The 24,457-nt window shown below is 42.2% G+C and overlaps 2 protein-coding genes across 2 annotated transcripts; one reads left to right on the top strand and one right to left on the bottom strand.

Moving 5' to 3' along the window:
• The first annotated feature begins 5,522 nt into the window (after positions 1-5,522).
• rnf5 (ring finger protein 5) lies at positions 5,523-12,564 on the top strand. The gene is made up of 6 exons (XM_037474570.2): positions 5,523-5,877; positions 10,211-10,229; positions 10,459-10,571; positions 10,657-10,714; positions 10,803-10,914; positions 11,004-12,564. The coding sequence occupies exons 1-6, from the start codon at positions 5,669-5,671 to the stop codon at positions 11,120-11,122; spliced, it is 630 nt and encodes a 209-aa protein (XP_037330467.1). The 5' UTR covers positions 5,523-5,668; the 3' UTR covers positions 11,123-12,564.
• Positions 12,565-12,719: 155 nt separating this feature from the next.
• Positions 12,720-23,864, bottom strand: slc44a4 (solute carrier family 44 member 4). The gene is made up of 21 exons (XM_062558516.1): positions 23,520-23,864; positions 20,088-20,136; positions 19,808-19,881; positions 18,536-18,614; positions 18,337-18,436; positions 17,928-18,246; positions 17,584-17,701; positions 16,996-17,079; positions 16,665-16,777; positions 16,409-16,531; positions 16,087-16,186; positions 15,846-15,938; positions 15,556-15,658; positions 15,018-15,277; positions 14,703-14,797; positions 14,440-14,543; positions 14,189-14,262; positions 13,982-14,052; positions 13,612-13,706; positions 13,453-13,537; positions 12,720-13,268 (listed from the first exon to the last, which is right to left on the bottom strand). Exons 1-21 carry the CDS (start codon positions 23,557-23,559, stop codon positions 13,150-13,152), a joined length of 2,298 nt encoding a protein of 765 aa, XP_062414500.1. The 5' UTR covers positions 23,560-23,864; the 3' UTR covers positions 12,720-13,149.
• Between the last annotated feature and the right edge of the window lie 593 nt (positions 23,865-24,457).

The following is a 24,457-nucleotide window of genomic DNA, read 5'->3' as shown; positions in this document are numbered from 1 at the left end:
GGGTTACTTATTTGTATTTATTTATTTTTATTATTATTTATTTTGTTTGTTTTGTTTTATTGTGGGGTAAAGAAGGGTTGGGTTTTGTCTGATCCATATTCCTGAGCAGAAGGTGGCGGTAATGCACCTATAAGATGAATGCCAACCGCCGTAAAACAACAGAAAGAAGAAGAAGAAGAAGAAGAAGAAAAAGAAGAAGAAGAAGAAGAAGAAGAAGCGGCGTAGAGGCGTCACAGTTTTGCGACGGCAGACTTCCGGTCGAGAAGCGTGGAACTCAGGCGTGGGTTGAGCATCGAGCTGCGCCGTAACTTGTTGGAAAAACAATAAGGGAGGAAATTTAAAAAGAAGCATCGTTAGGAATTGTTAGACTTAGGATAGAGGTAGTGAGGGAGGAATTTTGCGGGAGTATCGGCCGACGGCCTGTATAGGTCCGGTACACGATACACCTGCAGAGTTTTCTATCATGGCAAACATGCAGGAGGATAGCAGTTGCAGTATGGATGGTTTGGATCAAGATGATGGAAGCTGGCAGATTAGGAGAATAAATAAAGCAAAGCGGACTAGAGGGATGAAAGAAAGTGAGGAGAAATGGAATGTTGTTGTTAGGTTTGAAGAGCCAGGGGTGAAGAGTTTGGATCCACTAAAACTGACAAAAATAATTAAGAATCAGGTTGGCGAGGTCAAGTATGCTAGAATTCTTAATGATGGAAATTTATTAATTGGATGCAACTCTGAAGAGCAGGCTGGAAGAGCGTTAAAGATGCAAGCTGTGGGGAAAGTAGTGGTAGTAAAGGCGGTGAAAGTGGGTGAGCAAGGTAGGGAAGGAGTGATCTATGGGATTCCTTTAGCAGTTGAGGTAAAGGAGCTGGTTAAGCATTTAAAAGAAAGATGTGAATCTGTTCAGAGTGCAAAACGTCTAACCAAGGGGGTTGAGAAGAAAGAAACTGAGTCAGTTCTGATACAGTTTAACTCAAAAGAATTGCCCACAGAACTTTACTTTGGATTTATGAGATACAGGGTAAGAGAGTTCATGCATAAGCCAATGAGATGCTACAAGTGCCAAAAATTTGGCCATGTAGCTAAAATGTGTAAGGTGAAAAAAAGGTGTGCTAAATGTGGTGGGGAGCATGACTATGGAGAATGCGGTGAGGGGGTAATACCTAAATGCTGTAATTGTGGAGGGGAGCACAGTGCGGCCTTCTGGGGCTGTGAAGCAATGAGAAAGGAGACTGAGATTCAGAATGTGAAAAGGAAGGATAGGGTTCCTTATACAGAAGCAGTTAAAAGAGTGGAGCAAGCCAAGAGAAGTAATGAAGAAAGTGTTAGAGAGGAAATAGGAACAGTGAATGCATGGACTCAGAGGCAGGAACGTGTTAGGGATGAGGAAAGGAAGGTGAGGAGGGATAGTAAGAGAGACTTGGTTATCTTTATTGCAGGGGTAATTAATGCAACAGCTGAAGCCAAATCCAAAACAGAAAGGATTCAAATCATTGCAAAGGCAGCAATGCAGCATTTGGGCATGCTAGACCTAAAATGGGAAGAAATAAGGGATTGTCTTGCCGTTCATTCAAGCCAAGAAATAGGTAAAGGGTGATCATATCTATTATGTTCATTCTACATTGGAATGCAAGGAGCTTATTAGCAAATGGCCAAGATTTTAAACAATACATAGACAATAAAAGTGAAAAGCCCGATATAATGTGTATTCAGGAAACATGGCTAAAACCCAGATTTGACTTTGTTTTAAATAACTACGTTATCGTTAGACGAGATAGGGAGCAAAGTAGCGGTGGGGGGTGTGCCACCTTTATAAGGAAGGGTGTACCTTATAGGGTGTTGGGTACAGGGAAGGAACAAGAATATGTGGTAGTGGAAGTATGGGCAGATAGAAAGAAAATAGTAATAATAAATTATTATAATCCTTGTAAACAGCTAGAAGTAAAAGAAATGGAGGAAATAGAAGGCCAGGATAGGGATAATGTTGTATGGTGTGGAGATTTTAATGCTCACAACACATTGTGGGGGGGGGATAAGACAGATAATAACGGACAGGTGATTGAGGAGATAATGAATGATAGGAAGTTAGTGTGTATGAATGATGGTAGAAAGACTAGGATAGATGTTAGATCGGGCAGGGAGTCAGTATTAGACCTTACACTTGTGTCTAGCAGACTGGCTTTAAAATGTGAGTGGGAAGTGTATAAAGACGGCACTTTTGGAAGTGACCACTACCCAGTCATATGTAAACTGAATGTTGAGGTAAGGGGGAGCACAGAAGTTCGGTATGGAAGGTGGATGTTCAATAAGGCAGACTGGGAGAGATTTATAGAAATAAGTGATTCATATTTTAGGTCAGATCAGGAAACAATGGATGTTGAAAGGAACGAAATCGAGGTGAGGCAGAGTATTTATATGGCTGCAAGTGCTACAATACCAAAAAGCTCAGGTAAACTTGTAAGGAAAGCGGTTCCATGGTGGTGTAGTGAATGTAAGGAGGTAGTTAAGGAGAGAAACAGAGCATTTAGAAGGTTAAAAAGAACTCATAACTTTCAACATATGATAGAGTATAAACAAGCACAGGCAGAAGTGAGAAGGACAATAAGGCAAAAGAAAAGAGCATACTGGAGGGGATATTGTAGTAACATCGGAAGCAATACTAATATAAAGGATGTGTGGGGAATGATCAGGAAAATGGAAGGTAATAAGAGAGAGTGGAATTATCCAATTCTTTCAGATGGGGAGCAGCTGGCTATGTCGAACTTAGAGAAAGCAGAAATGATGGCGAATACTTTGAGTAAGGTGCATAGTTCCAGTAATCTATCAGAAGAAGAAAGAATGGGTAGGGAAGAAACAAGGAGGGTATATGCTGAGAATATCCAAAAGAAAGGGAAGTTAGATGATAAATATAATGTTCCATTTACAATGAGAGAGTTAAGAAATGCATTAGATAAATGCAAGAATTCAGCTCCTGGCCAAGATGAAATATGCTATAGCATGGTAAGGCACTTAAGTAATAAAGGGATAGAGAAGGTTCTAAATCTATTTAATAAAGTGTGGGAGGAGGGAAAGATTCCTACTGGATGGAAAGAGGCAGTTATTTTACCAATAAGAAAACCGGGGAAAGATGCTAGTAATCCAGCAAGTTATAGACCAATAGCTTTAACGTCTCACTTGGGTAAATTAATGGAAAGATTGGTGAATGGAAGGCTTATGCACTTTATGGAAGAAAGGGGGCTGATGGCTAGCTGTCAGAGTGGATTTAGAAAAGGAAGAAGTACGATTGACTCAATCATATGTCTTGAGGATGAAATAAGAAAAGCTCAGGTAAAGAAAGAGACTGTTGTGGCAGTATTTATAGATGTGGAAAAAGCATATGATATGCTATGGGTAGAAGGTCTCTTAATCAAAATGCACATACTAGGAATTGGGGGAAATATGTTTAACTGGGTAATGGACTTCTTATATAATAGAAGCATTCAGGTGAAAATAGGAGGAGCAATATCTAGAAGGTGTTTCGTAGAAAATGGGACGCCACAAGGTAGTGTGGTGAGTCCATTGCTGTTCAATATAATGATTAATGATGTGTTTTCTAATGTTCAGCCAGGAATTGGAAAGTCATTATTCGCAGATGATGGTAGCTTATGGAAAAGGGGGAAAAATGTGAAATATACACTGAAGAAGGTGCAGGAAGCTCTGACGTCAGTAGAGGATTGGGGAAGGAAATGGGGTTTTAGATTTTCAATTGAGAAAACTAAATATATGTGTTTTACTAAGAGGAAAATATACGAAAATATAACCTTGAAGTTGTATGGTAAGAATTTGGAAAGGGTGCAAGGTTTTAAATTTCTTGGTGTGGTATTTGATCCTAGACTTACGTGGAGGAACCATGTGGCAAGTATAGTAGACAAATGTAAAAAGGTAATGAATGTAATGAGATGCCTGGCTGGAACAGAGTGGGGAGCAGACGTAGTCTCCTTGAAGCAAATATATATATATTTAATTAGAGCAAGAATTGAATATGGGTGTTTGGTGTATGGATCTGCAGCCAAGTCAGTGCTAGCCAGATTAGATGTAATCCAAGCTAAGGCATTGAGAATATGTACAGGAGCCATGCGAACTTCTCCAGTATGTTCATTGCAGGTAGAAGCAGGAGAAATGCCATTTGATCTGCGAAGAAAGCAGCTTCAGGCGAATTATTGGGTAAATCTGATGGGTCAAAAGGGGGATCACCCAGTGAACAGGACAATTCAGACAAGCTGGGAAAGAGAGATGGCAAGACTGTCAAGTTTTGGATGGACAGGGGAGGCAGTGGCACAGGAAATGGCTATAAAAGATAAGAACTTTTGCCCAGGGGTAATGTGGCCGGCAGTTCCTATATGGCTATTAGAGGCCCCAAAAACCGATTTAGAGATACTTAAAATTAAGACGGATAATCCTGAGGCAAACTTAGTATATGCAGTCCAATGTCAGATAATGGAGAGATATCAGGAACATATTAGCATTTTTACAGATGGTTCGAAAGATCAAACAACCGGTGCCACAGGAGCAGCTTTTATTATTCAGAGGTGGAAGGTCCAAGATTTTAAGAGAACGTCAAATTTTTTAAGTGTATTCACAGTGGAATTATATGCAATCTTGATGGCAGTGCAATGGACTGAGCAGATTCAGAACCAAAAAGTATTGATATGTAGTGACTCTGTGTCAGCTATCAGTAGTATCGGGAAAGGGTCATCAAAGAGGCGGCAAGACCTTGTATATGAGATTTTAATAGCAATTAGAGATGTGAAAAGGAGAGGGGTAGAAATTTTGTTTATGTGGGTTCCAGCTCATGTAGGCATTACATATAACGAAAAGGCTGATAAATTGGCAAAAAGGGCTGCTCAACAAGAGGCTATAGAGGTAAATTTAAATCTATCTAAGGCAGAAGGTAAAAGTGTAGTGTGGCAGGAAACAATGCTAAAGTGGCAGCAAGTATGGGAGCAGGAAGCCAAAGGGAGGCATCTATTCAGGGTACATGCTACGGTTAATATCAATAAAAGCAGAGGGGGGAGCAGTCGTAAAGAGCAGGTTACTATGGCTAGAATGAGAATTGGTCACACAGGATTGAACAGCACTTTATATATTATTGGAAAGCATCAGAGTGGCCTGTGCTCATGTATGGAACCTGAGACAGTGGAGCATGTGTTGATGTTGTGTAGGAAGTATGACCGGCAAAGGCAGGAGCTATTCTCAGGACTGAGAGGAATTGGCGTGGAAGATCTAACTCTGGAAAATATTCTAGGAGTAAGCGAGTGGGGAAAGAACTGTCTTTTTAAATTTTTAAGAGATGCTGGAGTGTATGACAGAGTGTAAAGTAATAGTGGGATAGGCCCATAGATGGCAGCAATGCAACTTATTGGATGCCGGCTTCCGTAAAATCCCAAAGAAGAAGAAGAAGAAGAAGAAGAAGAAAAAAAAAACAATACTTTCCCCGCCCCTCGTCTGTGTTTTTACCGGAAGCGGAAGTCCTCCTTCAGGTGGAGCGACAGCAGCAGCAGCCCGTTAGAGCTCCCTGCAGCGCCGTCGGTCCTGTGACGCTCATCGTCTCCAGACGGCTAACTATAGCTCGGGTCGGGCCCGGTAGGGTTTGGACTTGTTCGCTACCGTCCCCACTTGTGCAGTAAACATTATGGCGGCCGCGGATCCCCGGTCCTCGAGTGACGGCGGGCCGGCCACCAGAGAAGGATTCCCGGCCGGGGACAGCAGCAATGACCGCGGTGGACCGGGCGGCAGCGGCGGCGCCGGGGAGGGCGAGCGGGACCGAGCCACCTTCGAGTGCAACATTTGTTTGGACACTGCCAGGGACGCGGTCATCAGCATGTGCGGCCACTTGTTCTGGTACGAGCCCGGTTTGTGTGTTTGTGTCCAGCTGTCGTTGAGCCGCCTGTGCGGCCTCCCGGTTGCGTCAGTTCGCTCCATTTCACGGCGGCACTGCGCCCGGTAACGCGCGTTTTAACGGTCGTTCGGTGACAACGGCCAAGCCTGCGCGTCATGTTTAACCGCGGAGGGTTTCGGGCCCCACGAGCTGACCGGTAACGTGTGGCTGAACACCGCCCAGAGGTCATATGGCTTTTATGTTGGCCAAAGGTCACAAGTCACACTCCCCGGTGACCATTAGCAGCTTTGAGATCGGGTGGACGGTCAGTCTTTCACAGCAGTGCTGTTTATGTTTAGTAGATATAAGTAGGAAAGACCTGTGACCCATCAATCAATATTGGCTCCATCTGGGGGGGGGGAGAATGCAAGTTTATTTTTATTTTTTTCAACCATAAAATGTCCCTTAGATATCAATTTGTAGATTAAAAAGGGAAAGTATGTTTAATCCAAAGTAGCACTTCAGCTTTGTGTCCCTTCTCCTGTTTTTATTATTGAGCAAGACCCAACTGTCAAACCCTTTTGTGTTTATCATCTACACACAAACGCACTGTTAAAAGGCACATTCATGTTGAGTGATCGCCTCCCTTGCTGCCGCTGAGATTAGAGCCAAGGAATTGGGATTGTTGTCAAACCTAAGGTTCAGTTATCAGCAGGTCTAACAGAAGACAATGTAAAGCAGTTTGGAATGTGCTCCGGTGCCCGTGTGTTTTGGAAACAGAAACCGGTGTTAAAGTTTCAGGTAGAAGGTATTAAGATGCCACTAATGCAAGTTTTTAAACACGGCTCTGATCAGTGTGGAGGAACAGAAACCTAGAAATCGAAACCCTGACCAAGCACATACAATGCTCAGAACTGCAGAGGTCCATTGTGCAGAAGCTGTCACACAACTGGACCTGAACAGGACTTTGAGTGTCATATTCTTGCATGTTTAGTAATCGTTACAGCTTGAGTGTAATTCTTTCATTTGTCTTTCATTTGCAAACGCCAAGGATTGGATTGGATTTGGAATTTGAATTGGAAATTCAACAATTCTAGCCATGACCAACAGCGGCCCCTCAGATTTACAGCAGTGCGCCTGATGCCAAAGTCCAGTTCCATGATTTTGTAGAGAAAACTGACATTTCTTCTACTAAACATGGAGTAGTATGCCGGCATGAAGGAAAACACATTAGTCTTTAAAAGAGGCCATTTTATTAGATACTATTGCAGGATTAATGTTGAAGTTGTTTTTTTTAATGTATTTGATGACCTATTCCCCTCAGTGTATCTCGTGCAGTGGGGTTGAAAGCTCCTGTGTTGAGCTGATGTAACTTTGTTGCTATGTTACTTGTCCCCCCTTGTTGCTCCCATCGTCGGTGTAACGTGATGAAACTGTGCTGAAACTATCCGCAACGAAGAAAAGGTTGTTGACGTCAGACGCCCTGCTGCAACTTCAGATCAGTGTTGCAACTTAATATCATACATTGTCTCCCTATCGTTAGACTCTTTAAATATGAATCAGGCACAAAGCCAACATTTTATTTTCGATGACCTCTGTGTAACCGGAGTCTATTCGGCTTGTATTCATCTTATTGGCATCTCACATGTGCGTATGATGCTTTATCTCACGTGACCTTTAAACTCCATGTTGTTCGTGTGTGAAAATTTGAAAGACAATTTGAAAACTACTTTTCTAGTATTGACATTTCTGCTCACGTGCAAATCTTTTTCTTATTGTTTTGTACCCCCCCCCAAAAAAAAAGCAAAAATCATGGGTGAGAAACTAGACTACAATGCAGTCTGTTTGTGTTCTTTGAATTTGCTGTTCTATTAGACTTTAATGGCTCCGGGGGGTAACGGGATGGCGTCCGCTCATACGCTCTGCAGCCACGCAGAATGGATGCTGAGCCTCTGATCGGAAACCAAGAAGTCGTTTCCAGGTCACTAGAGCCGAGCTGTACGTGTGGCCACATGTTAAATCACAGTTGAATGGCTTATATTAACTTTGTTCCATGATTCGTAGCCACAGGAAGGCTGGTCTCAGCAGCGCTCTGGTAGCTGCCATTGCACTAATGGTGCAAGAAAGCTGGCTGCTTTACACTTTGTTTTTTAATGTTCTGTAGTGTGTTAAACAAATCTGGCCTTTGCATAATATCAGGTACAAGTTTGTCTTGCAAGGAATCTCTGACAAAAAGATTTTAGGAGACACTAAATGCATTATAAAGTCCTATTAAAAAGCCATTGAAATAAAAAATAACCCATATTTTCCAGCTGCATACTAAAAAGTAAAAAGTGCTGCTTAAATTAATCTAACAGCAGTTAATACAAGTTAATTAACCTGATTAACTGATGCATGATTAAGTTATACATGTCATACTCATTAGTTTGGTAAAAATACCGTACTATACTGTGGATCTATAGTTCTCAGCAAATGCAAATAAACACAATTAACACAACAGTTCCTGACAATAAATAGGACTTATTACAAGTTAGAATAAAGCGTTATAACTAGGGCCGGGACTTTAGCGTGTTAATTACGATTAATTAATTACAATGTTAATTAAGATTAATTAATTACACAAAAAAATAACACATCAAACATTTTTTACGCATTTTTACACTTATTTTTTGCACCGCGGAACGTTTCTCACTGGATGAGTTTCGGGGGGACCGATTATACTGGAGCACCAACTACCGTTCAGACAACAACAAACCACAGTGAACATGAACGAAGAAGCTGACGAGACCGTGTCGGGTGGCCCCGTGAATGGGAAATCTTATCCCGTCCCCACTATAATAAAATGACTTGAATTGACTCGAAACTAAAATGGTACGACTTGTGACTCGACTTGAGACTTGTTGGCTTTGACTTGGGACTCGACTTGGGACTTGCTTCGTCTTTGACTCGACTTGACTCGGGACTCGAGGGCAATGACTTGAGACTTGCTTGTGACTTGCATAACAGTGACTTGTTCCCACCTCTGCTAATAAGTGCTAAAAGGCTAAAGCAAAGCAATTAACATCAAATTCAATTCATCAGCAAAAGATTCTTCATCATTCTTGACAATGCCATCATAACTCAAGTGAACGCGCCGTGTGTTTCTGCATAACCCCTAGGGTTCACTTCTCTGAAACAACCGTGGGGACAATGCCCCCACTACTACCTCCGCGGCAGTGTGCTCAAGACTTGGCACGAGCGGGATTTGAACCCACTGGCGGTGCGCACAGAGGCTTCTGGGCTCTAGCTTGCACCCCTACACTACCAGTCCTGGTCACATTTTACCAACTTTGATTCTCCTATTTAACCTTGAGCATGTGAGTTAAACCTCAAAAATCTTTTTAAATGCTATTTCCACATCTGGGCTTGAACCCACAACCTTCAAGTGCAGTGCAGGGGCTTATGTCAGCAGCTCTTCCACTGTGCTACTTCACCACACACTAACCAACCCTTTGTTTCTCGTATTTAACCTTGAGACTGCTACTCAAACCTCAAAACTCTTTCAAAGCAGAAGTGATGTCTGCATGAAGGGCCAAGAACCCACAACCTCAGACAGCAGGTTGGAGCCTGCAGCCCTTCAGTTGTTCCCTTGTGCTATTCAAGCACATGCCTCATTGTGTCCGTTTCTCATATTAGACCTTGGGATTGTTTACTAAACCTCAAAACTGTTTAAAAGTTTACAGTTTGAAGCCCTGACTGCAACCAAACCCTCCTTCTGAGAGAGCAGGTTTGAACTGAGGATCCTCCACACTTCAGCCTTCCTGCTATCTCCCTGCACTGTTCCACCACACACCTGTTGATGCTTTTGAATCCAACCTCAATTCTCATAGATTCTCAGGCTGGAATCCACAACACAACACACTTGTCTGCTGGAATTGGTTGAACAAAAATAAAAATCCATGTGAAAAAAATTACTTCTCACTGTTCTCAGGTCAAATATTAATGCAATTAAAATGTGATTAATTTTGATTAATTAATTACAACGCCTCTAATTAGATTAATATTTTTAATCGAGTCCCGGCCCTAGTTTTAACTATGTAAGAGGTAGAACTACTGCAGCATTTTCAGACCGGCCACACGGGGGGCAACATGCTGACAACAGATGCTAACGATGGGGAGCAGGGAGCTCAATCAGCCACCTCGTTAGGATACAGGTTGTTCTGGTCAGGTGGGCTTAACGAGAAGTTACCAAAAACTCTTTACATCACTTCGAGATTGACTTGATGCATATGATTTCTATTAGTTTAGTTTTTTTTAACTGGCTGTGAGCATGCGGCTGAGAACTCACATTAATCTTGTTTGTCTCTGTCTCTACAGCTGGCCCTGTCTTCATCAAGTGAGTGTTTCCTGTTACGTAGAACAATTAAACAATAATTTAACTCGCTGTATGTTGCTTTCGATGTAGCAGCATGAGCAAGTAGGAATTAAAAATAATTACAACCATGTTTCGGAATTTATTAACTGCTAAAGCAAGGTAAAGCTGTACTGAACCCAGTTTTTAGCCAGTAGTAACAAGGTTTATCGGATTCTGTTTTGACTAATATTCGTCCTGTTGCCCCTCTCAGTGGTTGGAGACGCGGCCCAGCAGGCAGCAGTGTCCTGTATGTAAAGCGGGCATCAGCAGGGAGAAAGTCATCCCCCTGTACGGCCGAGGGAGCTCCAGCCAAGAGGACCCCAGGTACCTCATACCTCTGTGTGGACACATTTTCTGTTGCAGCCTCATCGTTTGCCTTTTCATCATCGTCCCGTCTCTGGTTGCTCAGGTTGAAAACTCCACCTCGGCCTCCGGGACAGAGAACGGAGCCAGAGGGTCGAGGAGGGGTGAGTCGATTCGCTGATTTTAAGCTCCCATTCACAATGCTGTCTTATGTTATGTGTTTGTTTATACTTTCTTTTTTATTTCTGTCAGATGTTTCAGGGTTTTGGGGACGCCGGCTTTCACATGTCTTTCGGCATCGGTGCGTTCCCCTTCGGCTTCTTCACCACAGTCTTTAACGCTAACGACCCCTTTCAAAGAGCAGGTAAACTTGCACGGTTCATCCCTGCCAGGGTAAAAACCTCCAACTGTCTAAATAACCGGTTTAGTGATAAATCTCTCCCTTCGTGACAGACCAGTATGCAGGCGATCACCAAGGCAACAGTAACCATAACAATGGAAATAACAACTGGCAAGACTCGCTCTTCCTGTTCGTGGCCATCTTCTTCTTCTTCTGGCTCCTGAGCGTGTGATGCAGACCCGGCGGGAGGGATGGACGGGTCCATCGAGGAGCGCAGATAAAGTCAATTTGAAACTCCCTCACACACAGACACACACACATTTGAAATTTCCTAGCAGGTACTAACTTGGGAGAGATCATAGGACTTAGGCCCCACCCACCCACCCGCTTTGTTTTGTTAGATATGCAAGAAACATTCGAAAGTAGTGGTGCATAAATCCCCAATGATGTCTTTTGGGCACCTGTAGATATGTGCACAGAAAATTAACTTTTGGGTTTCAGAGACAGTATTAGGGGGGTGATTTTATTTTTTTAAATGCAGGTGTATGATAAGTTTTCCCAAATTGCTCTTGACGGTCCTTCAATAGATGAGTTTGAAACAGGGAAGAAAGGGAGGGGTATGGGAACGTACTTGTTGCTATAGCAACTAAACCTTGCCCCCAAAGGCCAAAGAGAGTACTCCCGGGATTAGTTACTTGGACAGACCGAACTAGATCAGGTGGATGCATTGTTTTTTTTCTACATCTACATGTCTTAAAACCTGCCATTGCACTGTGAAGTCTTTCGTAGACAGCTGTCCTAAAGATCGCAGCGCCTGCTGGTGTGTAACCACTTGTCTTTCCTCAATGACTAACCACAGAGCGGTACAAAGGTGGACCGGTAAAGGCCCGTTGGGGAGATTTTTGCATCAACATGAGCAACTTGAGAGCAAAATGCAATCTGAGGCACAGATTGTTCAGGAAAAGAAAGAGAGAAGTTCTGGCAAATGAAGTAGCTCGATGGAACTCTCCATGACGGCAGAGTGAGACCAGTGAGCCGCATCCTTCCACTTAGTCATGAGGTGAAGAGGTCAGCACACCGAGAATTTACAGGAATGAACTTTGTCACAGTTGGGTTTGTTTTGATTGTAAACATATTTGTACATATGAATATTGTAAAAGCTGTTTTAAGTGTTTTCTGAGTGGGTGACAGAGGACAATGAATCAATGGGCTTCAAGATGCTTTTGTAAAACTAATTTCTTCCTGACTCGAAAGGCTTTCAGCCCCAAACAACTTTAATTGAAATGTTAGGATTGCAAAGCTATGATTTCATGAGAAAGTGTCCGTCTTCTAGCTGACAAAGTAAATGCCGACGTGTCTCAATGTGTGAACTAAAGTGATTCATATTTATGTCAACATCAGAGAACTAAACATCAAGTGTTTCATTCCATGCCTCTGGATATGTTCTATTTTTTTATAGTAAGACTCCCAAAAACCTGAACACCTTGCTGTGTATAATTAGTTGAAGGATGACGCACACGGACAGGGTGGCTGCTGGAGTGTCACTTATTGTATACTGGTACACTTTGTATTATAAATCTTACACTGAATCAAGAAGTCACCATTTAACTGACTAAATCTGAAGCTTTTGTGCAACACTATGATTTAGGAAATTAAAACTTCATGTAAACATTGTTTTGTCATCACTTTCTGCATTTCAATATATGAAACAGATTTCATCCTTTTTTCAGTTATTAGCTTAAAACAGTTTAAGCCCTTTTGTTTTGATATAAGTAATCTAATAAAACGATTAACCAGATGGGTCTTTAGTGTAAAAGAAACACTGAGGGTACAATGGTACAATTTTATTTAATATCTTCAATATTGTGGGTATACAAATATATTTATAAAACAAAATCTGAGACTTTCCTTTTACAGAGAAAAGAATTTCAGCCAAAAACATGAAAAACACCTAAATCTTAACTGCACTAAAAGCCTTTAAACTGGATAAACGATGCATCAAGCCGTCAAAAATGTCGCTGTTGAGGTTTATGAACAAATATTTTAAAATTTTTGAACATTCAGTCAAATAGACAAAGTAATTTGAACAAATTAAGAAAAACGTCATGCAACTTAACACGTCCCACTCCCTGCATTCACATTCACAGTCATTAATACTACATAAATGCACATAAATAAAAGAATTAGAAAGTGCAAAATCAGCAAATTAGTTTGTCAACCATTTAGGAAAACTATTTTAAAAAAAGGTAAAAAAGATCCTCAGTTCTCCCCTTTAACCTTTTTTGGTGCCTTGTTGGATTTGTTGAGGATCTTCATGAGGTTTTTGGACATGAAGTACGGCTTCTCCATGGATCCATCGTTACGCTCCAAGTCCTCCACTGTGAGAGAAGATGGAGTAAAGTGAGGAAATAAGACTTTTGGTCTATTATTCCATCAAACATCTAATTGTTATGTGCCTTTTCTTTAAACGGCATTTGTATGATCACAAATCTTATCGTATTGGCAGTCTTTCTCTGTCACTATGAACGGGCCACGCTCATAACTCAGTAAACATCTACTCACAGAAGCAGAGGAACAGTGTATCGACACACATGTTGTACACACTGAAGAAGCCATGAGCTATGAGGTAGCTCCCAAACACCACCGTCTACAAAGAAAAGAAAAAGATGAGAATAAGACCAAATCTTTATTACTTGGAAAAAAAGACCATCGGTAACTTACAATGATTGGCATCCAGTAGTAGTTGAGTGTTTCAGAGCGGAAAGTGTTGCCTGGTAGTAATATTCGCCCAGAGAAGAAGAAGAAGGACAGAACGCCTGAAACAAGACGGGGATTTCAGTCTCTTTTCTTCCCTGATACGGTCATCTTAGTGCTTATTGGGCTTCACTGCATTATCAACACATTTATTCATTCTTTTTTTTCTATTTGAGCAACATACAGAAACTCATCCCATTGAGGACATAGGAGGTGACAAAAGAGCCCATGGCTGTCACCTCCGTGTCGCCTTCCTGAACAGCTGTACACTTTGGATTTCCATGATCAGACAGTTACTTGCATTCTTCTCAGCCCCAACACAGGGCGCCATCCTTACCCACGCCCGCGACCACCAGGAGCTTCCCAAAGAACAGCAGCACGTCTGTCACTTTATCCAGCACCACAACCCTGAGGGCACATGAAACAGTCCTCGTCACATGGAAATATATTCATGTGACAAACAGGTCAGACAAAATGTAGCCAGCTAGCATTCAAAACATGGACCGCAAGTCCTTTAGTATGAAAAAAAGACTTCACCACAAACCTTATTACATTTCTCATGAGCAGCATGAAAGCATTTTTGGCTGAGACGCAGAAGTTTTTCCCATAAATTGCAATCTGTTGAGAAAATCAACTTATTTTAGGAATAATATCCAGCGTATTAAAAGGAAAAAGCAATCAATAGATAAATAAATTCTGAATTTTCTGCACAGGATCCCTTTTGACACTAAGCTACACCGCCACAGTAGTTCAAAGGGAGGAATCAACAGCTGCACAGGGACATATGTTGCTTACCATAATGTAAGCGTTCCTGTTGAGGAACTTGATGAACTTCTCCAGACACCAGAGGCAGCACTTCATGCAGCAAAATATGAAGCGTGCACATGGATTCTGTGCCGCTGGACACCACCAAGACAATTTAGGTATCCATCATTCACACACAAATTAGTTTAACATTAAGACTTATTCAAACTGTAGCACAAAACTTAACCATGAGAGCACGTTGAGTATTCCTTACGGTAACGAGTGAATAAAAGATGAGGTTAGGTTCGACTTACCTCTAGTTTTGTGGTCAATGTACTCCAGAATCATCCTGGCTATCTGCACGAGGGTCAGAATCAAAGCACCGAATGCCAAAGAGCCCACATGGTACCTGAAGTGTACAAAACGATCACGTCTCATCCCACAAACAGTAATGTGCAGGTTTAAGGCTTCCTCTCATGACCAAAGGTCCTGTGCATTAAAAAAGAAGCTAAACCCTCTGTGGGATGTCATCACAGCAGTAGAATTACTGCTTTGAGAACACAGGCATCCCGCTGTTTGACGCTTTTATTCTCGCAGACACTTAACCAATCAACAGCACATGAACGTACCTGAGTGTTCGTATGAAGCTAGCGCTCAGGGGAAATGTGGGAATGTCATTTGGTTTGGTGAAGGCCCAGTAGTAGGAGGCAAAGGCCCCCGCCAGCGTACATTGCCCCAAAGCGATGATGAAGTTGACACACCAGAGGAAAGCCACGGCGTTGTAGATCTGCAGGTTGAAGAGGTTCCTCTGGAAGACCCCCTCATCGTTGTATTTGATGAAGATGCAGCTGGCTGAGGGGCAGCCCGGGTAGTCAGTCGAGTTGAAGTCCTGAGAGGGGAAGATCAGGAGAGGAATGAACGAGAAGGTCCAGTGGGCGAGAGATGCCTCTGAGCAACAACAGTACAACCTTTAGTCTGATCAGGAACTTATTGGACATTGTCTCATTAAACAGGTGGTTTTCACCTTTTCTAGATGGTTAGTCATTTCATATTGGTACATTACGGTAGTTATAGATTGACAGCTAAAAGCCAATGCATTCTGCTGGCTTACTCAAACTGACTTGTCACCATGTTAATGCACACTGTGTTCCCATCTTGCCCACTCACCTGAGGGTCACAGGTCACAGAGCCATTGATTCCCTTACAGTCGTCAAGAGTGGAGTTTAGAGCCACCACTTTGTAAATTGGGTCTCCCGAAGTGGCCAAATATCTACATTCGTCACTTTAAGCAAAAGCCACAAGTAATTGTAGAGGGAAAAAATACAAGCATACAATGGGGGGGCAGAGTCCTCTCAGAAACATTTTAAGAATAGTTCAAATCGGCATGCGGTACACCGGGTAAATATCAACATGTATGCAAACACATTCAAAAATGCATCCATGAAATGAAAGGATACAAAGCAGTGACGCCCCAGTAGGCGACGCACACCAGCAGGAGAACAAAGGTCACCAGAGGGTAGAGCAGAGAGGACATCATGTGACTGATCGCCCTGTTGTAAACAAACAAAAACTACAAGGTTATTTCAAGGCCAGATTAAGATCTAAAAGTCCTGAGTAAGATTATGGGCCGAGGCAGAGTACGGTGTGACATAGTAAGTGTGTCATGAATACAGTCTAGTGTTTGGCATCACGACTCACTTGCTGGACTCCTGGATTAGGGCGATGGCGATGCGGATTCTTGTCCGCAAGAAGATGATGGTTAGGAGAATGATCCCTTCCGCCACAGATATGATTATCACTGAGTGGGGGGGGGGGGGGGGGGGAGCACTGCCACGTTAGATGAGCAAATATCCAGCGTAAACCACAACCACAGTTCTGGCCACCATCAATTAAACGTGACTAAACCACCAAGGGTTTTATTGCATTTATTTATAGGCTGTGGATATGACTCCAGCCCCAAGGCCACTGACAACTACAATAAAAAGGTGCGGCTCCACGTTTCGTGACGTCGGTTACTCACAGAACGCCAGCCAGGTCTCTTGGACTTGCAGGTAAACGTTGAAATTGGTGGTGAAACCGATGTTACTGATGGTAGCAGAGGCGTTCTTGTAGTTAGCATATTCCCAGTAGCAGTGCCATATACCTGCCAGAGATACACACAGGCCACTTATAGAGGAACATCTAAACATTTATCATAACAGATACTGTAATGTTGACTGTGTTCAGAAGCAGCCCATCAGACGAGCACTTTTGAGCAGATATGGTGGAGTGTTTACCATATGCCCCAGCACCCAGGACTCCTACAAGGAGCACCCACACCATCACTGGAGCAGTGAATCGCAACAGCAACAGGAACAGCATACTGACCACCATCGCTATGACCAGACCACTGAGAGGGACGATGAAACAAAAAGAAAGAAAACAAAAATAACTTAAGACGTTGAATATCAAAGGAATAAAGAAGTCATTGCATAAATGATCACATTTTAAGACATACATGTTACTCCTTTTAAACAACCGGAAATTCACATTAACCCCAAGAGTAATTTGTATTTCTGCCAATAGGTGGCAGTGAAGGGGTGGTTGAGTTTCATCAAGGCGACTCACAGGAGGATCCACGGCCATGACGACGCAAAATCCTCAAAGATGCGGACGCCAATGTCCCTGGCATTAAATCCACCCACAATGTCCCTATTGAAGAGAACAACAAGGACAAGGCGCTTTGGGAACAGTTTCTCAAACAAATGTCCTTATGAGCGCACACACACACACACACACACACACACACACACACACACACACACACACACACACACACAACAGCTTCAATGCAGATCTGAAGTTCCTGAGGGAAGCTACAAAGGCCATGTTGGGGAAAAGGCTAGTGCGCTGCAGAGAAGTAGACATGCTAAAAAGAGAAGTAACCCAGACAGAGAGAGATAGAGAGTCCCAAGTGAACGTTATACATGACATCGAAGGGACCAAGAGCATCTACTACCAGCTGCTACACACATCTTTGACACAAAAACTCTCAAAACCACTGACCTCCTGCCGGAGATGATGAGGAGGAGAAAGAAACAGGCTTATTTAAGAGTGTGCGTGGTTCCATATGCAAAATCATCTTTGATTCAACAGAGGGTACTGAATGAAGGGTTAATCAACACATGATGAGAGCAGGCCTCCACTGTAACTTACCCCGTGCCGTTCTTGATTAGGCCGACTGTGTCATTGACGGAGGGCAATCCGGGATTATTGGAAAAGTCTGAAGGGATCCCCCCCAGTGCCGAAATGTCAGGCAAACACCTACCCAGCACTGATGTAGAGAAGATGAAATGATCTTGAAATGGGTTCAATTTTACTTAATTGCAAGATCTGTAACAAACCATCATCCATTGTATTCTACTGGTAGACACAATCCAACAGTGAGCTGTCTGTTCGTTGGTTAAACCCACAGCAAACAATCCGCTGCATTAAACTCACCACCAGACACTAATGAGTACCAACATAATGTATTGGAGTATTGGAGTGGTTTCACTCACCTGAGGTCGTGGGCATGTAGAAGAAAGGGCAAAGCTCCATGTCCACAATTTCTTTGACAGACTGAAAAAAAACATACGTTTTAAGAAAAATGTACAGGTGAATTGATCCAAGTGTGAGTGCACTTTCCCTGATTGAAATGCAGACATCTTGCATTGAAGTGTTGCCACATGGTAACCAGGTGGGACTTGCCTTTTCAGTGTTCTGCAGCTGTATGGATGGAACACAGAGGCTCTGATTGAAAACGTCTGCTGGCTTTCCAGTCACATATGACTGTGGTTTCACAGCCCAAAAGTCAGTGGGGCAGCTGGCCACGCAAACCTTTAAGGGAGGAAAAAAAACTATTATTACTAAAATCATTAATGAGAAGTTTGGATAATTGTTCGGTTTAATCAGAATAGCCTTTACTACCTGTGTGGTTGGACACTGAAAGCCATTAAGGGCTGTTGCCATAGCGTTAGCAGATGTGGCACATTTAATGATGTTAAAGTAGAACAGGTTGGGTCGGCCTCTGGGGGAGAAAGGGCAGGAAGAAAGAATATTCATTATGTCTAGTACGTGTAAAAAATAAATGAGGTGAAAAGGCAAAAGATTAAAAATAATGAATTACTCATTTGGTCCAATGCCACAGAACCATCCAGTGGAGTTTCTTGGATAAAGAACATGTCTTGGATCTCCAAAAAGCCAAGCTAATAGAAAACAAGCACACAGAAAATATATAGAAAAAATTAATCACCCTCTGTTAAGTACATGTTTCTATACTTAACAGAAAAACTGCTTTAATTGTGTGTTTTGGGGAGGCATGTGATAAATCTACTCTGCAGATTTATTGAGCAAAGAACATCACGTGGGGGGGGGGGGGGGGGGGGATTCTGGTGTGGTAGCGTACTCTTAAGCAGTTGTGTCATTATTTACTTGTCGAATATTTGAACAGTGTTATACTAAGATTGGGGTCACCAATCATTTATGTTAATACCTTTAACTTATTAACGATGACAAAAACATTTGCCGTGGCCATACAGCTCATATGGTTGATCTTCTTAACCGTCGGTTTTGCAAGTTATAATTGTAATAAAAACTACAAATGAACTAATTATTTTAGCTCACAAGCAAGCACAATAGCCTGAAAGGATGCCCATTCAAGTTCAAATTGAAGTACTTTAAGAAGTGCAGGTATCTGAATAATAAAGTATGTTGTATTAACTGCCCAGTCGATTTCTCTTCTCACTGAAACCAATTAAACGTGTCTAGCCATCGCTTACAAGTACTTGATTATTTGAGACACGCATCAGTAATCAGGCCTGTGTGTTGACGGTAGATAAGAGAAAGGGGAAAGGGAGTGTTGGAATGACTTTGATGACGAGGCAATAAAAAGCTGCTGACTGGATGATCACATGGAAATGAGATGCTCCTAAATGATAATACTTAACGTATAAATAGATATTTGATGAGGATTACAAAAATCCAAAGTAGGAGGAATGCAGAATTACAATAAATTCAGAATAATAAAAAAATGAAAGTTTGCTCAGGCCCAACTGAGTTCTGGAGATTTGAGGCCAATGATGAAGCAATCCTCAGCGTCAGGTCAAAGAAACAGACGTACAAAACAATTAAATGACGTATTTTGAAATATCCACAGTTGTAAAAGGTGTTCCAGGAAGTCACTGTGGTAAAATGACTAACTGCTTTTACACTTCTGTTTTTGTAGGTAGCTTTGAATTTGCCAGGAAATATTGTCGGAAAGTTTTCTCCTGTTCCCAATTTTAGTGTGTAACTCACTCACTAAAAAACTCATGGACACGGAAATGTCGCTGTACACTCTGCTGTTCCTTTAGCAGAAGGTGATGGAAATGAATGGCTGACTGCATACGGTCGCTCTCACCTAAAATCCCCACTGCTATGTAGCCAAGGATGACCGCCATGAACAGGACGCAGCAGATTATATCCGTGCATCCTCTGATGGAGAAGAGAGACGTAGCAAACGGTTATACTATATATATATATATACTATATGACTAGATTCAACTTCATTGCACAGAGTACAGGGACAACGAAATGCAGGTGAGCATGTAATATGCTTTAGTGAGTGGGTCGACGCGTCATTCTTTCAGTCAAGAGAAAGTTGGCAAACAGAGAAACCGCAGCCGAGGAGGCAGATTCACCTTTTCTTCATGGGTCCATTGAACTCTGGGTCAAACTGAGCAGGTTCTCCTGGGAAAAGAAAACAGCAGGAAGCTCTTAATGCTGAGCCAATTAATTGCTGACTGGTGCAACGTCATAATCAGCAAATTCTGGTTCCGGATGGATTATTAACTGCACAATATCACTTAACCTGCAGTCCCACCTCAAGGAAATAACTTGCTGATTCTAGTAAAGCTTGAATGTACAGAAATATGGGCTTACTTTGAACACAGGTTAATGTATTACAGTGAACAAGGAAATAGTTTCAGACTAAATCTTAACAATAAACTGACAGCTAGTAAAAAGGAAAACGTGTGTCATCGTGCTTTCCTGGAACGGAGAGAACAAAACAAACTGCTTTTCATATGAGTGAGAGAGCAGCCCGTTCAGGTTACTCCCTTTGTGTCCTGAGAGAGGACGGAGGTGGGGACCAGAGTCCGGGCCCCGCAGCAACACCCATCGGCCTGATTTGAATACAATTTAAATTCTACGCCTGGCTTTTAGAAGGAGGGAGCGGCTGCTGGTAGTGTGCGATCATAAGGAGACGATGAAGACACCCTTTGGAAGGTGTGAGCATGAGACTTCAACATAACAGGGGAATCTGCAGGTTTGTGCTCCAGCACTACAGAAAACTAGGGTCAAATGTTGTGGCCTGAACTCACAACAAAACAAAAAGGGTGGAGGTGCTCATTTGGTCAAAGTGTTAGATTCCCATCTCGTACATGCAAATATAGCGTGCTTTCTAAATTTGATTGGTCTGCAGGGATATTTTTCATGAGGCAGCTCACTGTAATCATCTATCTTAGGAGCTACAGCCAAAGATGCCTGACTGCACACAGCGAGTGTACAGTCTACTGATAAGGATGCAAACACAGAAACAGGACGCAGTTTTTAGGTTTTCTGTTTACCTTACACAGTAAGGGTTTAACTAACTTAGTGACGCACAGATTCCACGTCTTGGATAAGAAGGGCCCTCCTCCAACCAAAAACAGCAGTGTCTGATATGGGTGTTATGTACGCCGATGGAGAGCAACCACGAAGAAGCGCGAATTTGACCGACCGCGACTCTCTATCCAAACTTCAACAAAGGAACCTGTTCATCAGCCTCTGGTCGGGCCGCGGGGGTCAGATTTCAGCTTTGCCTGGAGACTGCAGTGTTTCTCCCTGTGACTCTGTGTGACAGGTCAAAGAGGATACTACAGTTATTTTTACGTCCTCGTAAAAAAGGTTTAGGGACAGCTTTGAACCTTTAGACTTTGAATCTCAGGCGGGCCGGATGTCAGACGATACGCGGGGGGGGGGGGGCCGTAGCATGACCTCGAATGAAGGAGGAACTGACTTCTTATTTGACTTAAATCAACAGTGGCTCAAAACAGTCGTCATTTGGGGCAACAGATGAGGATATTCTTAAAGAACGTATGTAATGAGGTGCATTGACTGAGGCAATCATATAGTAAAGTGTGGTTTAATGTACAAACCACTGCGTTAATTGGTAACCTGTGGTATACACAAGATTATTTCTCAAGAAAAGAAATCTTTAAAAAAAAAAAGTGTAAAAAAGGAAGGGGATGGATGTATTCATTTAAAAGTGGGATTGATTTCGTTGTCAAAAGGATGACACTTTTGAAAAGTTTCATGGTTGACCGTCAAAAGCCATGAGAGCCGCAGAAGAGAGTTCTAATCCTTAAAATAGAAAAAAGGGCAAAACGTGTAAAAGTACTGAATTGAGTCTACTATACGAAAGAGAAAAGCATTAAATCCCCACATTTGGCAATTTGGCAAAAAGTAAATGTTTAGTGGCTGTAGTAAAGGAAAAGGACACTTGGTTGTTTACCACCAAATCAGTCACCAAATACTGGTTTGTTTCAGCTCTGGTGGGTGTTCACCAGTTTAACTTTTTGTAATGTAAATGATATCAGTGGATGAGTCTTCAATATAAACCCAATATAAAACTTCCTGGAGAAGGAATATTTGGTTTGTGTGCGATCCCCACTTTTGACCTTTTAAAACCCATCCACAGCTCACTAGCTTTATACTCCACAGCCAAATTAACTTTTTGAAATGTATAACTGCTCTAAACAGGAGTAAAAACCAGACATATTGTTAAAGAACTTCATTTGGCAACAACATGGAGTCTAAATGGAAATGAATCATTCAACAAAAGGGTCGGCTACTTCCTCATGACGGCTGGTACCGCGGCAGAGAACCAGGAAGTAAATTAACCATTAGATTACGGTGACGAGTGGGTTTTCAGAGGCCTTCGGCATAATCAGTGAGCGCTCAGCTCCAACTCTCGATGGCTCCTCTCCGGTTGGCCTCCTCTACGCTGATGCTTTCATAAGCTATTTAAGGAGACATGAAATCTGATATTTAGCTTCAAGGATGGTTTGTTTACTGTGGCGTTTGAAAAAACCTCCCAGACTGTCAATAGACTCGTGACTTCACGCTATATCACACACCACAAAGAGTAAACAGGACACAGAGAGAAACATAGCTGATGGAGACATGACAAGTAAACTCTTTCTTGCACGTAATCAAATAAACAACTTATGGGGAAAAAAGATAAAGCTGAAATCATTAAATTGATGATGCCAGAAAATTAATCGGCAGCAACTACTCATCGTTTAATGAGGATTGAGGTTTTATTAATTGTTTTAAAGAAACAACAGATTTTCTACATTAACGTCACAAAAGGCAGTTTACATGTAGGACTTCTACCAATATGACATCAGAAAAGCTACGATTATTAACTACAACAAAACAAAACGTCTCCATTACTGGCTCAACACCATTTCTTTACTGCACATAGAACTATTTTCACTAGAACAAAGTAACATTGCACTTTAGATGCATTATGGGGGTTGTGCTGATAGTGTTTTCAAAGCCTTTCGGACTAGTGGATCAATGTGTCCTTGTCACATGTTTCAAACTCCATGTCATCATCCAAGGTAGAAATCAACTTAAAAGATGATTTAGAAAAAAGGTTCGTAGAAAAGTGGAGTCCGGAAAGAATCCAACATTATAGTATATAGTACACACACACACACACACACACACTTAAATTATAAGATTAGAATTTAGTGAATGCTTGATATTAGTTTTTTTCCGTAGGTCACATGTCCAGGATGTTTTCTATTTATTCATACATGACTAATTCAATAACATGTTAGTAAACATTTAAGCATTTTTATTGAGGATAATGCCCACACAAGTGTACAATTTAACGTGGTACTAATTTACTAGTAGCTACAAGGGGAAAAGCTCGTGTAAACACTATCGATTAATTGATCTAGGAACTTGAACGTGAGTAAAATCAGCCAATAACAGCAGTATTTCCCTGGTCAGCTGACGCTAGCTACCGTTCCAATATATTTTAAAGTGAACCTTGGAGGTAACGCGGCATTTTAACTCACCGTACTCGGAGTCCGGGTCGGTCTTCTGCGTTTTACCCATCCTCCACCTGAGTCTCCTCGTGACACTCGTCTTCCTTTTCTTGAAGTTGTGAAAGAAAGTTCTGACAAAAAGCTCAAACTGCGTTTAAAAGGAGCTCCTCCGTGTCGGAGCGGCCATGGTAACGAGTTTTAGAATCTTTTCTCTTCCTGGCACTTGTAACTAGGCGGTGACGACACGAGCGCACCTGTGGAGCGATGCACACCTGCGCGTTCTATCAAAGATATGATTTTGGACAAGAGGAATCACTCTAACTTGATTATAAAAACTTGAGAGAGAATTTCCCAGACAGAGGCGCCCAGTTAGCACAAAAAAGCGAGCATTTTTCATTGTTTGTAGACGTTGAGTTGGCCTCCCTCGATGGAAAAAAACCAAAGAATGATTAACCAATCAGGAGAGGTTATTGTGATGACACGGCTCCCCTGTGATTGCTCAGGACAGTGTCAGGGGAAGCCACAAAGTCGTTGGCTTCATACCAATCAAGTGACAATATGTCATCTACGCCTCTGAATGAAATAACGGAAGATGTGTGTTGATACCTTGGTAAGCCAGCGAAAGTATTAAGCACAATGATGGAGGGGGGAGATTTGGAGTATTTAGCAAAAAATAATTTGACTAAACTGCCTTTACAGCAGCAACTCCGAATTAAATCAGACGGCAGGCCAATACCAAAACTAAAGCTGCGTACTGAGAGAAAAAAGTCAGTGAGGAGAATTACGTCCACGGTGCACCAGTGAACAGAAAGTGACACGTGCTTGTGCATGTGGAGTTTGAAGAAAGTGAACGGTGGGATGATAGAGTGAGTCAGGGGGGGGGGACCCGGGCTCGGTTGATGAGCCCCACTGCCGACGGGAAGAAACTGTTTGTGTGGCGTGACGTCTTAGGCCTGATGGACCTCAGC

The sequence above is a fragment of the Pungitius pungitius genome, chromosome 17 (genome assembly GCF_949316345.1).
Source record: "Pungitius pungitius chromosome 17, fPunPun2.1, whole genome shotgun sequence".
NCBI classification, from domain to species: domain Eukaryota; kingdom Metazoa; phylum Chordata; class Actinopteri; order Perciformes; family Gasterosteidae; genus Pungitius; species Pungitius pungitius.
The sequence above is the reverse complement of the archived record's forward strand: the minus strand, read 5'-3'. Positions and strand labels throughout refer to the sequence as shown.